This window comes from Solanum verrucosum, unplaced genomic scaffold, assembly GCF_900185275.1.
Source record: "Solanum verrucosum unplaced genomic scaffold, falcon-dt-bn FXZP01000153.1, whole genome shotgun sequence".
NCBI lineage: Eukaryota > Viridiplantae > Streptophyta > Magnoliopsida > Solanales > Solanaceae > Solanum > Solanum verrucosum.
In genome coordinates this window covers 1,246,676-1,268,221 of record NW_026020426.1, presented here as the reverse complement: position 1 = coordinate 1,268,221, position 21,546 = coordinate 1,246,676, and the positions used below count along the sequence as shown (strand labels likewise).

General features: G+C 31.8%; 1 protein-coding gene and 1 pseudogene across 1 annotated transcript; both read left to right on the top strand.

Annotated features, from left to right (window-relative positions):
- Positions 1-1,208: 1,208 nt before the first annotated feature.
- Positions 1,209-2,459, top strand: LOC125807267 (uncharacterized). Its single transcript, XM_049486978.1, has one exon. The coding sequence runs from the start codon at positions 1,209-1,211 to the stop codon at positions 2,457-2,459; it is 1,251 nt and encodes a 416-aa protein (XP_049342935.1).
- Positions 2,460-17,175: 14,716 nt separating this feature from the next.
- On the top strand, positions 17,176-21,199 carry LOC125807265 (uncharacterized; annotated as a pseudogene).
- Positions 21,200-21,546: the final 347 nt, after the last annotated feature.

Genomic DNA, 21,546 nt, shown 5'->3' with positions numbered 1-21,546 from the left:
GTTGTTTAAATAAGTTAAAATAAATAATGTCGTTTAGTTAGTGGATTTAGTTGTTGGAATTAAGTCAAAATTAAACTAGTTAACGTTAAGAAGTTGTTAAGTTGTTTAAATAAGTTAAAATAAATAATGTGGGTTAGTTAGTGAATTTAATTGTTGGAATTAAGTCAAAACTAAACTAGTTAAAGTTAAAAGGTTGTTAAGTTGTTTAAATAAGTTAAAATAAATAATGTGGGTTAGTTAGTGAATTTAGTTGTTGGAATTAAGTCAAAACTAAACTTGTTAAAGTTAAAAAGTTGTTAAGTTGTTTAAATAAGTTGAAATAAATAATGTCGTTTAGTTAGTGGATTTAGTTGTTGGAATTAAGTCAAAACTACACTAGTTAACGTTAAAAAGTTGTTAAGTTGTTTAAATAAGTTAAAATAAATAATGTGGGTTAGTTAGTAAATTTAGTTGTTGGAATTAAGTCAAAGCTAAACTAGTTAAAGTTAAAAAGTTGTTAAGTTGTTTAAATAAGTTAAAATAAATAATGTCGTTTAGTTAGTGGATTTAGTTGTTGGAATTAAGTCAAAACTAAACTAGTTAACGTTAAAAAGTTGTTAAGTTGTTTAAATAAGTTTAAAAAATTATGTGGGTTAGTTAGTGATTTTAGTTGTTGGAATTAAGTCAAAACTAAACCTGTTAAAGTTGTTTAAATAAGTTAAAATAAATAATGTCGTTTAGTTGGTGGATTTAGTTGTTGGAATTAAGTCAAAACTAAACTAGTTAATGTTGTTAAGTTGTTTAAATAAGTAAAAATAAATAATGTCGTTTTGTTGGTGAATTTAGTTGTTGGAATTAAAATTATCATTATTGTTTGTGTAGATGGATCCGGATCGTAGTTGGATGTATAATAGAAACAATCCTGGTCGAGCGGGTATGATTCCAGAATTCGTAGAAGGTGTCACTAGATTTATAAATCATGCAAAGACACTTGATGATTTTTTTACTTCAAGATTGATTAGGTGTCTGTGTGTTATTTGTGAAAATGTGAGATATCATACAACAGAGACTGTTGCTATGCATCTTATGATGAATGGATTCAAACCAGGGTATACTGTTTGGACTAGTCATGGTGAGGTGAAAGTGACACTATGTTTAATAACTTTGTTGTCGGTGAAAGTAGTAGATCTACCGAGCATAATTATTTTCAAGGTTCTAGAATGTCAGATATGGTCAATGATGCTTTTGGGATGCATTCTGATTTTGAACAAGGAGAAAATGTAGAAGAAGCAAACATCTTTTATGAACAATTGCGTGATTGTAGTAGTCCTTTGTTCAGCGGGAATCAACACTCTAAATTGTCTGTTGCAGTTAGATTGTTAAGTATCAAATCTGACAATAATATTTCTCAAGGAGCAATGGACTCTATGATAGATCTTATAAAGGAATTAGTTGATCCTAATGTAGAGATTCTTGATTCTTATTATAAAGTAAATGCATTGGTGTCTAAGTTAGGACTCTCCTCGATAAGAATTGATTGTTGTGAAAAAGTTTGCATGTTATACTATAAGGAGGATGTCGATCTAGAGTCTTGTAAGTTTTGTAGTCACCCTCACTATAAGACTGGTTCTACCGGAAAGAAACTTGCTATTACGGTGATGCATTATTTACCTCTTATACCAAGATTGAAGAGGTTGTATGCATCAAATAACTCTGCTCCTCATATGAGATGGCACCGTGAAAATAAAAGGCCACCTGGTGTCATGTGTCATCCATCTGACGGAGAGGCTTGGAAACATTTTGATAGAACTTATCCAGATTTTGCCGTTGAACCAAGGAATGTTAGGCTGGGTTTGTGTGCGGATGGTTTCACCCCTTTTTCAGTTGGGGCTGCACCATATTCTTGTTGGCCTGTGTTTATTACACCTTATAATCTTCCATCTGAGGTGTGTATGACAAGTCCATATATATTTCTGAATTGTGTCATTCCTGGTCCGAGTAATCCAAAAAGTAAGATTGATGTGTACTTACAACCTTTGATTGATGAGTTGAAATTGTTGTGGTCTGAGGGGGTAGAAACATGGGATATTTCTCGTAAACAAAATTTCAACATGCGTGCTACTTTAATGTGGACTATTAATGATTTTCCTGCCTATGGAATGCTATCTGGATGGATGATTGTTGGAAAGTTAGCATGTCACTACTGTATGGAAGATACTAAATCATTCACATTAAAACATGGCCGAAAAAATTCATGGTTTGATTGTCACCGTCGGTTCTTGCCACCTGATCATAAGTTTAGGAGAAAGAAATATGCATTTAAAAAGAATAAAACTGAACGAGATGGTCCACCCCCAATATTAACGGGTGATGATATTTGGGAAAGGGTTCAAAATTTTCCAAAGGTAACTGAGGAACCACCGTACAAATTTGATGGGTATGGTGTTGCACATAATTGGACTAAACAGAGTATATTCTGAGAGTTACCTTATTGGAAGGATAATTTGCTTAGACATAATCTTGATGTCATGCATATTGAAAAGAATTATTTTGATAATTTGTTCAACACTGTAATGGATGTGATTGGCAAGACAAAAGATAATGTTAAGGTGAGACTTGACTTACCAGAACATTGTAGACTACCGGAGTTGCATTTACAGGAGTCTGCCAACAACAAGTTACTTAAGCCCAAGGCTAGTTATTCATTCACAATGGAACAAAAGAGAAATATTTGTGAGTGGGTGAAAAGCTTGAAAATGCCAGATGGATATGCCTCAAATTTGGGAAAGAGGGTTGACATTGAGCGTGGAATATTACATGGGATGAAAGTCACGACTGTCATGTTTTCATGGAACAATTACTTCCGATTGCTTTTTGTGGATTGCCTGAAAACATATGGAAACCGATGACAGAGATCAGTTTGTTCTTGAAAGACTAGTGTTCCAGCATATTGAGAGTAGAGAATCTGGTTCGGATGGCCAAAAATATCATTGTTAGTAGTAATAAGTTGGAGAAGATTCTTCCACCTGGGTTCTTTGATGTGATGGAACATCTTCCCATTCACCTTGTTCATGAAGCCCTACTGGGAGGTCCAGTCCAATATAGATGGATGTATCCTTTTGAGCGGTAAGTAACTATAACATATTTATTCATTTTTCATAAATCGTTCATATATCTTTTGAAATTATATATCTAATATAAAATTTTACATGAGCATTGGCAAGTCTAAAAGGGGCATTAAGAATAAACATAGGGTGGAGGGCTGTATGATTCAAGTATATCTAGCTAAAGAAAGATCCCACTTTTGTTCTTACTACTTTGATGATTATGTGTCGTGTTTGAGAAACAGACCTAATCGACATGATGATATTGGGAATGATTCTGCAGTACAATCATTATCAATCTTCAACCAATTGGGTATGGGTTCAAAAAAACATACATTGCGCAAACTTACCGAAAAGGAGAAAAAATCTGCAGAGCTTCATGTCTTGTTGAATTGTCCAGAAGTCCAACCCCACCCTTCTTAGAGTAAGAAAATTAAATATGTAAACAACATATATTCAACTCCGATTTTATTAAGGAAACTAACTGTATTTTCAATGTGATTCTACAGTTATTTTGTGTGCCAATATGGTCATGATCAAGTGTTTCCATCATTTATAATGTGGTATAATAATTGGGTAAGTGTTGTAATATATACACCTATTAAGAGATTAGTGTACTCTTCTTTCTACTAACATTACTTTTAATTTACTAACCATATATAGGTCTACAATTCAGAAAATGCCGCCACATTTGATCAGTTTTTCAAGGATATTTCTTGGGGACCGATTACAGTTCACACAATGTTCCAATATAACGTAAATGATTTTAAATTTTCCACAGAGAAATACTCAAAGAATAAGAAAACTAATAATAGTGGTGTTTGGGTTAAAGGTGATGATGGAAATCAAAATAAGAATGTTGATTTTTTTGGCGTCCTACAGGAGATTGTAGAGTTGGAGTATTCGGGTTGACCAATCAAAAGAATAGTACTTTTTCAATGCAAGTGGTTTGATCCAACTTCAAGAGGTACGAGGGAGCTTAAGCAACATAATATCATTGAAGTCAAGCACACTAGGAAATATGAGACTTATGATCCTTTTATTATTGCACAGAATGTTAAGCAAGTGTACTATGCTCCTTATCCGTTGAGTAGGGATATGTCTGATTGGTGGGTTGTAATCAAAACAAAATTGATGGGGCGAGTGGAAGTTGAGAATGAATTGCATGTTGCATATCAAAATGAAATATCAAGTGTTCATCAAGTAGTGGATGCTGAGTTAGAAATGAATTTGGAGCATCCTGATCACATTTTAGAAGAAGTTAATAGAGAAGAGTTAGATATGCCAACAAATATGGAGGAGGATAGGGAGGAAACTTTCAAAGAGGATGAATGGATAGATGAGGAGGAAACTTCCGAAGATGATGCATGCGAATGGATAGATGATGAAGAAACCTCTGAAGAGGATGAAAAACAATTTGTATGTTTAGTTGGTGGATTTTTAGCTATTCATATTTGAGTATACTTTATATTTTAGTAGTTTTAACTTTTGTTCAACATTGTGAAAGACTATTTAGTAGTTTTAACGCGTCTTGCAAGATCGATTTGTGTCCATCTACTGTTGATATTAAGCTTTAATTTAGGAATAATGTGTTTGTTAAGCATAAGTATCAACACTAGTTGATCCTATTGATGACAAAATTGATTTTTTGCAAGATCGATTTGTGTCCATCTAGTGTTGACACTTAGCTCAATTAATGACAAGTAGCTCATGAGTCATGTCAAAGAATCCTTAGAATTGCAGAGTTTGATACATAGAAAAGAGTTCAATCTCACAAGTTACAGTTCAATGTAAGCCTTTTACATCGATTTTTAAGTAATGTAGGTAGATATTCTGAAACATGTGAACACACATTCCCTTTATTGATCATTGAATTTGTAGAAACTAAGTGTTGTGACTGGAAATGGAGAAAAAGAGTTTAGGGACAATATTACCACTTCTTTGAAATATAACTTGTAAATTGAACAACATTGCAACAGTTTTCAATAATATTGCCAAAGCAATTTGAATGATAGATTTTGGGGAAACTCCTGTCCACCTCAGTCTGCCCATTTTGAGCTGAAAGCCATTCCAAAAGCCAAAAAAGTTAAACATAAGCTAAAGTGAAATGCCCCAGGTGAAAGTAAATAACAATTTGTATGTTTAGTTGGTGGATTTTTAGCTATTTATATTTGAGTATACTTTATATTTTAGTAGTTTTAATTTAACGTTTGTTCGACATTGTGAAAGACTGTTTGGATTAAGCCTTACGTTATGATAACTTTGTTTGATATATTTGTTCGACATTGTGACATTATTTTGTACTACTTTATTTTAATCTTTATATTTAATTGATATAGATGGTAGATAAAGACAAGGGTAGATAAAAAAAATCCGCTAATCCAAAAAAGAAATTTAAGGCCAATGCTGTCAGAAGGCCCATTGGGGTCGTGATATCTGATGAGCCCTCTTGAGTTAATATTTCAAAAAGAGCCTTAGTTTCAACTACTCACTTGGCACACCAGTCACATAATGTCTCTACTCATGTGGCTCCACAATCTGGTTATACTATATCTACACCCACTGTGGTACGTAGTTCGGGTTACCAAACATTGCAGGGCTATTCACATCTTGGTCGTGGGTCTACCATACCATCAGCTAGTGCTAGTCAGTGCAATAGTTTGAATACTAGTAGTGGATCAATTGGACTTTCCAATCTTCATCTTGAATCCAATGGCTCAGAGCCTAATACTCCCACCACCCAGCACTCAGATGCACATGGTCCTCAGCCAGGCGATAGAGACAATTTTCAGAGACTCGTCATCGAGCCATTAGGATACAAGTATGATTTACTTATGTTTCATCTTTCATTTATCTATTTATATTTTAATTGATTGATTATTTTTCTGTTTACTCTACTTCGTCAATGAACTCGTATTTCAGCTTACGTCCGGATGTGGGTATGGCAAAAATTATTTTAAAGTGCATCAAAACTCACTATAATGGTGTGTATCCGAATTGGAGTTCGATTCCAGTAAACACCCAAGGACAGATGTTCAATGAATTTAAGGTAAGAATATATATAAATTAAATTCACATCATATACATTTAAATTCTCTAGTCATTTGAACAATAAATATTTAGTTATTTTTTATTACAGAAATATTATGTATGGGCTCCCGAACACGAGGATGACGTTCAAGTGAACTTCAAGCTTAAAGCTTCAAAGTTGCTTTCTAGCATATTTTGTGACTGTCGAAGAGAAAACAAAATTCCTAAGTTCATGTTACCGGATCGATGGGCTCTGTTACTGAAACATTGGAGTACTAAGGAAAATTTTAAAAAGAGGAGTGAGATTGGGAAGATGGCTCGCGCATCAGAAAAGGGAGGATCTTTGCACACTGGTGGAGCTATTAGCCAGGTTACTAGGAAGGAAATAATGGTATACTTTCTTAATTTAGTAAAATATTTTTTTCTATTTTGATAAGTACTTTTTGGAGATTAATGAAATCAAATTCTATATATGTTATTTGCAGGAAAAAAAGTTGGGTAGGCCGGTAGCTGTACCAGAGATGTTCAAGGTTACTCACGTCAAGAAGAGTACGAACCCACAAAAGAAGAAAGATGGATTGAGCCATGTGCTCAAGAGACATATGTAAGAACTCCATTCAAACTAATCTTTTTTTCTTTTCCTTGTATATATTACATTCTTAATCGTAGAGTTCTTTGTTTAAATTACAGGATAGGTATATACGAATATCTCAGGAATATCGTAGTACTCTACCTCTTGAGAGTTAGGACAGACCATTTACACAAGAAGAAAACGAGAATCTTTGGAAACAGAGTGCTGGTGAACCGATTAGAGGTTCAGTCTATGGCTATCCAGAAAAGGCGTATCAGAAGAAGAAGTCTTGGTATTGTGGTTCATCATCCTCAAGCTTTGATGGCGGGGATAGAGAGACAATAGCTGCAATGGAGAGTAAGATAACTTATCTCAATGCCGAGCTTGTTGTTGTAGCCGAAAGAGAGAAGAAGAGATTGCGGCAGCAAAGGAGGTAGAGAACAAGAGGTATGCAGCGCTTCAGGCCCAACTAACTTTTCTTTTTGAATCAGGAAATATTTTTCCTCCATGTCCGGCCAGCAGTGTGGATCTGATCAGGAGGATGATGAGAATGATAAGTCTGATAAGGAAAGTGAGGGTGATGAGAATGGTAAGTCTGATAAGGAGAGTGAGGGTGATGAGGAGTAGTTGTATCTATTTGACATTTTAGACTTCTATATTTTTGGAATTGTTTAATTTGATCGTATTTTAGTTTATTTTGAAGTTGGGTGAAGTTTATTTTGAAATAGTTTAATGTATATGTTGAAAATATTGTGTTGTTTTGGTTGGATGAAGTTTATTTGGCTTTGGGTTGTTTTGGTATAAATATGCAGGTGGGCAACTAAAATTTGCAGCAATTTGCTGCTTGTTTTGTAGCAGAAAACCGACCTCCGGAGGTTAGAATTTCAAAAATAAGAAATAAAAATACCGACCTCCGGAGGTCAAAATTTTTAAAAATAAAAATAAAAATACCAACCTCCAAAGGTCAGAATTTCAAAAATACAAAAATAAAATATCGACCTCCGGAGGTTAGAATTTCAACATTACAAAAAAAAAATACCGACCTCCGGAGGTCAGAATTTCAAAATACAAAAATAAAAATACCGACCTCCGGAGATCAGAATTTCAACATTACAAAAATAAAAATACCGACCTCCGGAGGTCAGAATTTCAACATTGCAAAAATAAAATACCGACCTCCAGAGGTCAGAATTTCAACATTACAAAATAAAAATACTGACCTCCGGAGGTCAGAATTTCAACATTACAAAAATAAAAATACCGACCTTCGGAGGTTAGAATTTCAACATTACAAAAATAAAAATACCGACCTTCGGAGGTCAGAGTCTCAAAAATAAGATTACCGACCTTCGGAGGTCAGAATCTCAAAATGCAAAAATAAAAATACCGACCTCTGGAGGTCGGTATTGAACAGCGACAAAGCTTTTTCCGACCTAAGCTGGGATGTCGATTTTAGGTCGGTATTTCAGAGAATACCGACCTCCGGAGGTCGATATTTGTAGGTCGGTATTCACTATTTTTTTGTAGTGACCTTTGAAAATTTAGTTTGCCCTTGATTGTTTATCTTTTTTGTTGTCATTGATGTCAATGTTGTTAGTTTATGCACAACGGAAGCATTATTCAGAATCACAAACTTACATAATAGCATAATAATGCAAACTAAATAAATTGTGAAACTCTAACATTTTGTAGCTTTCACACAACTCGTTCAGGGACTGAGACTCCAGGATCGCAGCCTTCTACTAATTCCTGACTAACTCTCTCAATCAAGTCTTGTGTGGGTAAGAAGATTTTCAGAAAAAAAGGATGATCTTTCCTTGAGAATCACCACCCATATTTATACTTTTCAGCAAAAGGGAAAGGTTTGAAAGATGAAATTTTTCTTGTCGTAATTAATAGCCATTAACAGTCATTAAATACATTTAAGTGTATTTAGACATTGTTAAGTGTATCCAACAACCATGATCAATAGTCATCAACAACCATTAAATATCATTTGGTGTATTTTGACACCGTTAATGTAACCAACAACCATGATCAATAGTTATCAACAACCACTAAATACCATTAAGTGTATTTTGACACCGTTAAGGTATCCAACAGCCATGATCAATAGTTATCAACAATCACTAAATACCATTAAGTGTATTTAGATAGTCATTAAACACCAAGGATATTAAAACACCATCAATATCCATCAATTACCAATAACAACAATATTTGTTTCTTTCATCTTTTAAGGAAACAGAGAAATCCAGTATTTTCCTCTTTCTTCTTTTAAGGAAATAAAACTTTCTTTCTCGTTTACACTAATAAAAGTCAAAAAAGATTTATTCCTAAACTGAAAAAATACTAACAGTCCTTTTCTTTTTCGAACTTGATCAATTAATCAGGCATAGAAGGGACCGCAAATTAATTAGCAGAGGCTTCCAATTATAATATTTAATTCGTAAAAGCATGAATTAACCATATCATAATAAATCACAGATTGTACCACCAAAAATTTGTAACTGCACTCTTCTATTTAATTTCAATTTTTTCCGTTACAACTTATTTAACTCCCCATGTTAGAATTACCAACACCAATCAATTAAATCAAACTTCTGAAAAATTTAATCCATTGATTAATTTAATCCTTTATCTTTATGCTTAACTTAATTCACTTGACAAATATACATATATAATCCACCAGCAGGATTTTCATGTGACTACTTATAAGAAACCATAAAGGGGTGTCTTCTTTCTCATATCCGAGATATGATTCTATCAACTAATTATTATTTCACGAATGTAATTTGTTATTATCCTATCCATTAGAAATATTTTGACTCATCATAGAGTCTCACCTTCTAATAGATTAAAATAATAAAGCAAACTACACAGATCATAATAACTACATCAAGATTAAAAGTATAAGCTCATGTAATGGACTAGAGATATTTATTCATTGAAATTCAGAACTTAAATACATATCTCAATTAGGTCCGTTCAATACATTCAAAATGTACCAACACAAGAAGTTGAAATTTTACCATTCTCATAATTAAGATTGAATTATATTTAATCTTGTGTTACAATCATCAAGATGATTGTCCAACTTCATCTTTGATTGTGAACATTTAATTTATAAATTATAAGAACCGACAATTTTAATTTTCCGCGTATGAGTTAAACAACTACATACCCAAAAATCATCTATTATATAAGACTATAAGTAATCACTACAAAAAAGGCATCTATTGCTATAAAATTTGTTCTAGCTAAATATGAAATTTTCTGTAGCTAAACACTTTAGCTACATTGTTTTTGTCAGTAGCATTAGTAGCATTCGTAGCAAGATGTAGCATGGCTAATAGTTATAGCTACAAACTTTACATGGTCTGTGGCTAAGAATTTATACTTACTGCTACAAAATAAATTGTGTTGTAGCTACAATAGTAAAAAGTTTTTGCCTCCAAATATATACTTATAACAAATAATTTTATTCTTGTGCCACGACAAATAACTTTTGTAGCTATTTTCATATAGTAGCCACAATGTGTTGTATTGTAGCAAACAAAATTATTTTATTGGCCATACAAATTCAAATTTTATGGCTATTTGTATAATTTATTCTCGTGACAATATTACTCACATCTAGTTACAAATTAACAAATTCATAGCGATGAATTAAAGTACTTGATACAAATATTTTCATACTATAGATAAGAATCCATACTCAGCCATGAAATATACAGTACTATAGCTAAAAAATTCTACATTTGCTACAAAAAATGAATTGTTTTTAGCCATGTTCTTGATACGTGGAAATTATAAGAGTATATGTTGAGCAACAAATTCTGAATTTCATGGCTAAAATTACATATTTTTTGTCACGAGATATAAATCGTAGCAAGACATTTTCTTCATTTGCTATGGAAATGAAAGTTATTATTTGTGTGGCAATTACTTACTAATTGAAAATGTTACCACAAACATTTTTGGCCACAATAATTCATATAATTAGCTGAGAATTCATTTTTGACATGCAATGTAAAGACAATTGTTGTAGAATATCTTAAATTGTGCAATAAATGTAATCTATTAGAGAAAAAATTTAATAAAGGTTTAACAATATCATTCAAAATAGTGAAACATCATTTTACTCAACTTTATCAATGTACACAAGAGAAAAAAAAAATTCATGTCCCCATCAATTTTGATTTTGTCACTCCTCCATAAGCTACAATAACATCAAAAAACCAAATAAGAAAATGATATAATAAAGTATTCATTTAAAAAACTAAATTATTTGTTAATATAAAAAATTCAATACAAGGAGGAGCTTTTCAATCTTTTTTCCTCGTGATAGAAAAAAGATACCTAGTGAAATCCCACTAAGTGTAGTCTAAAGAGAGTAAAGTATATGCGGACTTTACTACTACCTCATGAAGGTAAAAAAATTGTTTCCAAAAGACGCTCGACTTAAGTGCATCAATCCAAGTAAAATAAGGGTGCAAAGAAAGCATAGCCAAGAAAGATGGGAGTGTAAGAAAATTTTGGATGTATTCATTATGTGGCAATGGGAAAAATTTTGAGACAACATTGAGTGACAATGTGTTCAACAAACACTGAACACCATGGCTAGCCTTTGAAATGTGCATAAGTATCTTTCAAAGAGTGATGACAGATCAAAGCATCATGTCTCACCAGTTCATTTAACTATAATACACAAAAAGAGCTAGCCACCAAAAGGAGGGTTTGGTTCAGTCAATCCCACAGAAAAGTCTCAAACTTGTGGCTGATCAATGTTTATATCGTGTCTAGAGGGAATAGCCCCAACCTTAGTTCAAAAATATTTAAATTGTCTTTGCAGTCCTAGATCGATGTGTCTATGATGCAGAAGTGCAAAAGAGAGGAATCAGAACCTGGTTTGATAATTCTATACTTTGTGGCAAAGTTTGAAAATCCCACCTAGTTAGGGAACTCAAAGATACTTAGGTGAATAGCAAGATGCTCTTATCAACTATCATTAGAATTTCATGTAGAATGACCTAAATATTGTCCTTTCGGTAGGCTATACCAATTATGTGCCTGCATATCAACTATACAAAGCTTCCGTTACATCGCAAATTTTCAAAACCTAACCATACCAAAAGTACATTCTGCCAAGAGGAGAATAACTATCAAAATTCTAATTTAGTATGTATAGTTACATATTAAAAGTATCTAGACCGGCAGTATGCATTGTAAAAGCTTTCTAGTTTTATGAATAAGAAAATGGTACATATTGCCATCAATGAGTTTGAAGTATAATAATTGATAAGAAAATAAAACACAACTATCTTTCACATTGTAAATCTCTTTCAATAAATATTTTTAATGTTAAACAATTCTAAGCAACTGACCATCCATAGAAGTAGTCACATAGTGGCAGATATTGTTTTTAGTTTATAAGTAAAGTAAAGATGGGAGACAGAGGAAAGGTTCTGTAGTGATGAACAAAAGAACTTGGCTCTAAGCACAAGATGGATATTGAGAAGAATAAACAGGATATTCAGATAACAAAACAAAAATAAGAGGTGAATTTGAAATTAAAGAAAGTTTTTGTAAGTAAATTAACACTTGAAAGGGTGATCGAGAGTGTAGAAAGTTATCAATGACATATGGACTAGTTCGTTGTTCCCATCATCAACACTAATCAATATCTTGTAATCTAAAATTTCATAACCTTAGAGATTGTAGTTAGCAACAAGGTTTCTCTAATAAACAATTTAGAAACAGTGATCATCATAATTGCAAGCGACTAACTATAAAGTTATAAACAAGAAAAGGGGTAGTAGTTCTTACAAATTGCTTAGAACCTCGAATGCCACATGTTGTGTCTATATAGAGATGTCTCTGTAATATGTTTACTTGAACTGTAATATATACGCATAGCGGTGTTTCTGCCCATAGAGACAATATCATTCTTGTAAAACTTAAAATTTTGAGTCTTCTAAATTCTCCCTACTTTGTTCTAAATTATAATTCATGTGTACCATTTGAATTTTGTCATGCATCTTTTAATTAAACCATTTAAGGGCACTCTATGTTGTTCGGACTCTTCAAAAATGTAAATGGTCGTGTGTGCTGGATTCTCCAAAAGTAGTGTATTTTTTAGAGAATCTGACACGGGTGCGACATCGAAAATGAAGAGTCTGTGCAACTTAGATGACATTATCATTTTAGCAAAGTAAATATCACACTACAATTAAACAAGTTCATGGAACACTTATCATTTTAGTGTTTCTCCTTGAAAATGAAGAGTTAATCTACAACATTGTGCTAACTAAACAATCACTTAGTATATAAAACATATGGATGTGAATACTTATGAGCATTCTCTTTTCAGGCAGAACAATTTTTTTATGCATATATGATGACTCCTTTATTTAAGATCATGCAACTGATGAATAGCTTGTGTTTTTCTTAGTAAATGTGAAGGAATTCAAATCCAATGCAAAGGAGGTTTCCAACTCTTAGGCCGAACAATTTTACAAATACCATATTTCTCAGCCTCGGGCCTGATCTCTTATATAAGTTCTAAAGGGTCCTTAAATTCATCCTCAGTTGGATAATACACTGAACTTGGTGTTATATTCAATAACCCGCTTAGGGATGCACTTGTATTTTTCCCTAACACCCCTTTCTAGGTCTAGGCATCCCTCTCCCCATTAATGTTAACTACTATGGCATCAAAATAATCAATACCTAATAATAAAATATGTAGGAAAAGAATTCACACATGCATATATATGTCAAATCACTATAAAATGAAAGATTCTTGAAATGTAAAGGAACAAAATCTATTAAACTGAAACACTTTTCATACCTTTGGGTAAAGAAAACATACAAACATAGAAAGAAGAAATAATTCAGATCCAAAAAAATAAATTACTTACCCGATATTATTTCAATGTGTAGTAGATGAAGAGAACACATTTATGCAGCTATTGTTTTACTGAGGGGTTTTGGGCGAGAGGGAGAATTGGAAAAGGGGGAATATTCTGATTTTGAGAGAGGGGGATAGGGTTGTGTTTTTGGGAAATTTTGGGAGGGAAGATTTAAACAAATAATTTTAACCACATTTTTAGTCCTAAATTCATTAGTTATTAGTTATACTAGTTATGTACCTGTGCGTTGCGCGAAAAAAATAAATTTAAGATTATATTTATTTCATAAAACATCAAATAGTTCAAATATTCTTACATATTTTTCCTTTATTATTTTTATGATGTATTAATGAATTAACTTTTTCTCCATGTTAACAATTTATCAATTCTAACTTTCCACATGAAATATTAAATATCATAAGATTAAGGGTGTGTTTGGTATGAAGGAAAATGTTTTCCTAGAAAATGTTTTCCTGGAAAACAAGTTGATTTTTGACTTATTTTCTCATTTTTTGGTTGGTGAGTAGAAAATATTTTCCGGAAAAGATTTTTAGTGTTTGATTTATGAATGATTTTTTTTTTGAGAAATATCTTTTATTTTTACTAGGGTAGAAATAATTTTTGAAATTGAAAATATTTTTTAAAAACAAACTTAAATTTTTTTGGGGGTGGGGTGGGGTGGGGGATGGGTTGACGGTAGGGGTGAAAAATTGAAATTTTGAAGTTGAAAATATATTTTTTTAAAAAACTTAAATTTTTTTTTTTTGGGGATGGGGGCTGGTAGGGGGTGGGTGGGGGGGAGGGTCGAGGGTTGGGGTGAAAAAATAAAATTTTGAAGTTGAAAATATTTTTTAAAAACTAACTTAAAATTTTTTTGGGGGTGCTAGTAGGGGGTGGCTGGGGTGGGGGGTGCTGGTACGGGGTGGCTAGGGTGGGGGGGCTGAGTAGGGGTGAAAAAAATGAAATTTTGAAATTGAAAATACTTTTGAAAAACAAACTTAAAATTATTTTTGGGGGTGGTGGTGGTGGGGGGGTGGTAGGGGGTGGGTGGGGTTCAAGGGTAGGGTGAAAAAATGAAATTTTGAAATTGAAAATATTTTTTAAAAACAAACTTAAATTTTTTTTTTGGGGGGGTAGAGGGGGGCTGGTAGGGGGGTCTGGGTAGGAGGTGCGTGAGGGGGGGTCAAGGTAGGGTGAAAAAATGAAATTTTGAAATTGAAAATATTTTTTAAAAACAAACTTAAATTATTTTTTTTGGGGTAGGGGTGGAGAGTAGGGGGGGGGATCGAGTGTAGGGGTGAAAAACTAAATTTTTTGAAGTAGAAAATATTTTTTAAAAACAAACTCAATTTATTTTTTTTGGGTGGGGGGGGGGCAGGCCGGGGAGGGGGTGTGGGTGATCGAGGATAGGGATGAAAAAATAAAAAATTGAAGTTGAAAATATTTTTTAAAAAACAATAAAAAAATTGATGGGGCGGGGGGGGGGGGCGAGGGTAGTGGGTGGGGGTATAAAATAAAAAATTGAAATTAGAAATATCTTTTAAAAATAATTTTTAATATTTTTTTGGGAGGGGGTGGGGGTAGGGGTAGGGGTGAGGGTGGGTAAAAAAATTGAATTCAAAAACAAGCTTTAAATTATTATTTTTTTGGGGGGGTTGGTTGGGGGGCTGGTTTGAGGGTAGGGACAAAATAAATTGATTTTTTCAACAAAAAAGTAATTGTAGTTTAAAGTTGGAAGAGAGTTTTGGAAAATGTTTTCCTTAAGTTTTGAAGGGAAGTCATTTTCCTTAAATTTGAGGATAATGAGTTGATTTGAAAAACATTTTCCAAAACATTTAACCCAACCAAACATGAGAAAATTGGAAAACATTTTCCGGAAAATGTTTTCCTTCATACCAAACACACCCTAAATGACATGTTGATTCATTTTAAATATGTTTTCTTTGAATTCCAAAAGTTCTAAATATTTTTTAAAGTCTTAAATTCGTGTAAAATTATAATTAAAAAATAATTAAAACTACAGTGGATATTAAATAATTTAATAACAATACAAAAATGTAATCACAATTCAGCACATAAAATTAATATATATATAAATTTCTTATTAATCATTAAAACTAATTAAATATAAATAGTGAATTAAATACTTGTTATATTATATTGAAATTATTAATTCAGATTTGTAATTTTTTATAGAAGAAATAATTGTTTATATCTTTATCAACGATTAGATGTCGAGGAACTTACCAATTTTTTAGTATTCTAATATAATAATTAATGGGTAAATTCCTTTTATGACTATTATAAAGTTTATCATTATTTTTAGTACTTATTATTTTAATAATATGTGTATTCTCTGGTTATTATTTTAATAATTATTTAGGTAGTTACTTTTTTATTTCTTTTTGGTTAATTTAAGTTACAGATTTAAAAGAATTTTAAATTAACTTTTTAGTTTTAAAATTATTGAATTTTTGTGGTGCTGACGTGTGGCACTTTTTACCTCTATTATTATATATAGATAGATCGGTATTATTATAGTAATAATAATAATAATAATAATAATAATAATAATAATAATAATAATAATAATAATAATAATAATAATAGTAATAATAATAATACTAATACTAATAATAATTATAATAATAATAATTATTATTATTATTATTATTATTACTTTAAAAAATTGCCTTTTATATTTAAATTGTATTTCAAAAAAGGAAATTTTAAAATCCAAATTAAAAAACAACAACCAATTTTTAAATTTAGGAAAAAAAGAAACATAGAATTATTTAGTCCATTACTCTTTTTTTGTTTATTTTTTGTTAAGATTCATATTCAAACGATTTTTGAATTATTTAGAAACTTATAATTAACGCCAAGGATTGCTCAGTTGTTTTAATTAACTATTTATGAGATATTTTGTCAAACCAACCATAGTCATAAATAGTTTTAATATCAACTTTAGGAATAGTCCATTTGTTTAACAAATCAAGGTTTTGATAATAATAATATTAATAATAATAATAATAATAATAATAATGCGATTGATGGTAAATATGAGAAACGGAGTTCCAAGATGTAAGTTATATGATACATCTGACCAAACTATTTTGGTGGAAACTAATTTCGCTAAGTCTAAAGTCACTACTAGAAGACCTATAAAATGGGAAGAAATTAATTTTCCTACTACTTGGACTTTGGATTCTGTTATACCTCCTGAGCAAATGACTGATGTTGTCACTAATTCAGAATATTCTCATATTACACAAAATTCTGACGGAAAAATTTGCATTCAGTTTGATAAAAAAAGTGTTCCTTATAATAGACATTCATTTTTTGATAGAAGATCTCTTGCTATACAACATATTTCACCAATTGAACCGTTATATGGTCCTGCTCGAAATCGTGCTGCTTCTTTGCATACTTTATCTTCTGTTATTTCTGATAAAAATAAGATAAAAATTGATCCTCGCTTGAATATTGTTCGAGCTAATGATAAATCATCTGATATTTCTGATAAGAATATTCCTTCTGCATTCGAAATGGATTTTAATCCTAATGATACTTAATGATGGATGCACACCAAATTGATTTTAGTCCAGGTTCACTGGCAAGAACATATATTCAAAATGAATTTTCAATTGATAAATGGAACCGGTTTAAAGCTTGGTTTTTTGACACTTATAGTGATGATGACCTAAATAATATCTCTCAAGAATTCTATGAAACTTGTGTTTTGCATAATCATATTATGTTCTTTGTACCTTGGTTTATAACCACTTATTTACCGTTATTCATCAATGTTCTTGAACGATCTTATAAAGATGAATCACGTAATATTGTCAAAGCTATTTATCCGCCTCAGGCATCTTTTACCTTACCAAATAATACTGGTATTACTTTTACTACCTTTTAAATTTTTGTTGAAGAAGATGTGGCGGCAGTAAGCATCAATGAAATTAACTATTTGATTTCTCAAAATAATTATTTGGGACTTTATGTTAAAGTTTTGGGTGAAGATATCAGTTCTCTTGATAAAAAGTTAGATGAACTATCTGCTTTGCTAATTCAGATAAAAACTGATTTAAAACCTTCTGAGAAAGTTTCTACTTCAAAACAGTCCTCAGAACTTTCTACGCATATTTAGAGGCCTCCTGGGATTCAGGATTTTATAATAAAACCTGTTTTTGATCTAGAAAAACTTCTTGATAAAAAATTTGCTGAATTTAGTGCTAAACCAATTGATTTATCTGAAACTTTTGTTGATGAGCTAGAACAAGCTTTTGATTTTAAAGAGCATATTGCATTGGAAGTTAATAAACTTCGTGGTTTTCCTAAAAAGAATAGTGGTGATTCTAAATTTTCTTATAAGCCTAGTATGCAAACATATTACTATTCTCGACCGACTCCTTAAGATGTATTGATAGAGGAACGCGACTGGAATCAGACCAATACTTCTTATAGTGGTTCTGAAATTTATGAATGGAATCTTGATGGTCTGACTAATAGACAATTAACTATCCTTGTTCATCGTATGTTGATGTATACTACTATCTGTAAAAATACCAAAAATACATATAGAAATATTTGCAAAATGATTATTGCAGGTTTCACTGGCCAACTTCGAAGTTGGTGGGACAATTATATGAGCTTCGAGGCAAAAGCGGTTGTAGTAAATGCTACTGCAGATAACGAAGGCGTTGATAACTTGGGCATGGCTTTAGTCAAAAATAGGGAAGATGATGTTTATACCCTAGTATTGACTATACTAGAACATTTTAATGGTAGATTCACCAACCAATACGAAACTGTTCGCAGTTTGCTGAATGGTCTACGATGTAGACATTTGGGAGAATTTCGATGGTATAAAAACACCTATAGTCGGGTGATGGAGCTACCCGAAAATTTCCTTGAGCATTGGAAAGCTAAGTTTATAGATGGCCTTCCTCCTTTATTTGCTGAAAGAGTTAAAAAAAAAACTCTAAGGACTCCACAAGGAGCTATTCCTTACAACACTTACACTTATGGGAAGTTAATAGGAGCTTGCACTCAAGAAGGCATAAACCTATGCAATGAATTGAAGCTATCTAGACACCTTAAGATAGATAAGCTTAGAGAAAGGTCTCAATTAGGAGACTTCTGTACCCAGTTTGGATTACCTGATTCAGGAAAGCAGACCAAACATAGAGATGCTAGCGGTTCTACTCCTGATAAACCTTATAGGAAGAAAAGGTCTAGACGAAGATCTAGGGAAGAACGAGAAGAGCGAAGAGCTCATCGTAAATCTAATAGATTTACAAAGAATCGGTCTAAGCGAGAACTCGCTAAAATCAAGTGCTACAAGTGTGGTAAATTTGGACATATAGCCCCCAATTGTAAGGTTGAAAAGTTGAAGTCTCTAGAACTGGATGAAGAGATTCATGATAAGATGTATAGTTTCTTATAGACCTCTGGTTCTGAGTCCGATTATGATTCTGATTCCGGCTCAGAAGAAGACATAGATTTGCCTGAGTCTTCTTATGATAAGCAGCATGTTACTATGAATGCTTGCAGGTGCCACAGTGATATTTGCTCATGTGAAATGATGAATTTTATAAATTGCAATCTCAATTTGAAGATTTGAACATTCATACTATTACTTCTGATAATGTGATTGAACTTCTGAAAGAAGTTATTGATAATGATTTGCGTGATAAAATTATTCAATTTGCTATTAATAACAGTGCCAGTTCTTCAAAACCTATTTTAAACTCGAAAACAGATTTTTAATTTGAGTATTCTGCACCATATTCTTTGTCTGAAGTTAATACTAGACTTGCTAGACAACGTGTTGTTATACGTGATACTTTCTTTGATGATTTAAAAGGAGAAATTGAAAATCTGAAAAATTAAATTAAATCCCTTAAACAAAATCAAAATATTTGTGATCATCGCATTACTCAGATTGAGGCAGCTAATAGCAAAGGTAAGAATGTTGTTGAAAATAATAATTCTGAGAATAACACTCTTACAAAATCTATTAAACTTGATCCTAAACAAGATATGTTTTTAGGAATGATGCAAATTGTTACTGCTCATAAATGGTATGTTAAATGTACCATACTAATTGATAATACTTTCTCCATAACTGATATTGCTATGATTGACAGCAGAGCTAATGTGAGTTGTATTCAGGAAGGTCTTGTACCTACCAAGTATTTTGAAAAAACTACTCATATGGTCAAATCTGTTTCTGGACATGCTTTAGATATAAAGTATAAACTGCCTAATACGCGTATTTGCTAAAATAAAGTTTGCATTCTACATTTCTTTTTCTTGGTTAAAAATCAGTTATACCATCCAATTATACTTGGAACTCTGTTTAGAAATGCTATTTATCCTTTTACAAGTATAACTGCTAAAGGTTTTTCTGCTACTTATAAAGACAGAGATATTAGTTATACTTTTATCACTGATCCTGTTTCCCGTGATATTAATGCTTTGATTAATATGAAACAAAAGCATGTTGATTCATTACAACTTGAAATGTTTAGCATAAATATATTTGATACTTTGAAATCTACCAAAGTATAGGAAAAAATTAAATTGATTTCCAAACAAATTATTGTTGATATTTGTGCTGATCCTAGTGCTTTTTGGAATCGAAAAAAGCATATTGTCACTCTTCCATATGAAGATAATTTCTTTAAGGATAATATTCCTACGAAGTCTCGCTCCTGTCGGATGAATGTTGAATTGGTTGAATTCTGCAAAAGAGAAATTGATAATTTATTACAAAAGGGTTTGATAAAACCTTCTAACTCACTTTGGTCTTGTACTGCATTTTATGTCAATAATGCAGCCGAAAAGGAACGTGGTATTCCCAAGTTAGTCATAAATTATAAATCTTTAAACAAATTTTTAAAATGGATTAGGTATCCCATTCCAAATATAAAGGATCTTCTGTCAAGATTATATGACGTCAATATATTTTCTAAATTTGATTTAAAATCAGAATATTGGCAGATCCAAATATTTAAAGAACATTCTTATAGAACTGCATTTAATGTCCCGTTTGGATAGTACGAATGGAATGTTATGCCATTTGGTTTGAAAAATGCTCCTTCTGAATTTCAGAAAATCATGAATGATATTTTCAACTCTTATTTGGACTTCATCATTGTTTATATTGATGATATTTTGGTTTACTCTAAGACTCTTGAAATGCATATTAAACATTTGGACATTTTCAAGAAAATAGTTATACAAAATGGTTTGGTGATTTCTAAATAAAAAATGAGGTTATTCCAAATTGAAGTCTGATTTTTAGGACATCTTATTTGTCAGGGGAAGTTACCCATATTCAGCGTTCAATTGATTTTGCTTCAAAGTTTCCTGATGTGATAACAGATAGGACGCAATTGCAAAGATTCTTGGGAAGCTTGAATTATATTTCTCCCTTCTACAAGAATTTATCTCGAGATCTTGCCCCATTATATGATAGGCTAAAGAAGGATCATAAGTCTCCTTGGACTAATAGTCTCACTACTTTGGTAAAGAATATTAAACAACGTGTTCAATCTTTACCATGTTTAACTCTTGCTAACCCAGCATAGCAGAAAATAGCTGAGAAAGATGCGTCTAATATTGGCTATTGAGGAATATTGAAACAAATCAATCCTCATGATAAAACTAAATATTTGATTCGATTTCATTCAGGAAAATAGAGCGATGCTCAGAAAAAATATGTTATGGTGGTCTATGAAATGCTAACCATAGTTAAATGTGTTTTGAAATTTCAAGATGATTTATATAATCAAAAGTTTCTTATAAAAACTGATGCTCAATCTATCAAATATATGTTTGATAAAGATTTTAAGCATGATGCTTCTAAATTAATATTCGCCAAGTGGCAGGCACAATTAGCCCCATTTGATTTCGAAATTCATTATAAAAAAGGGAG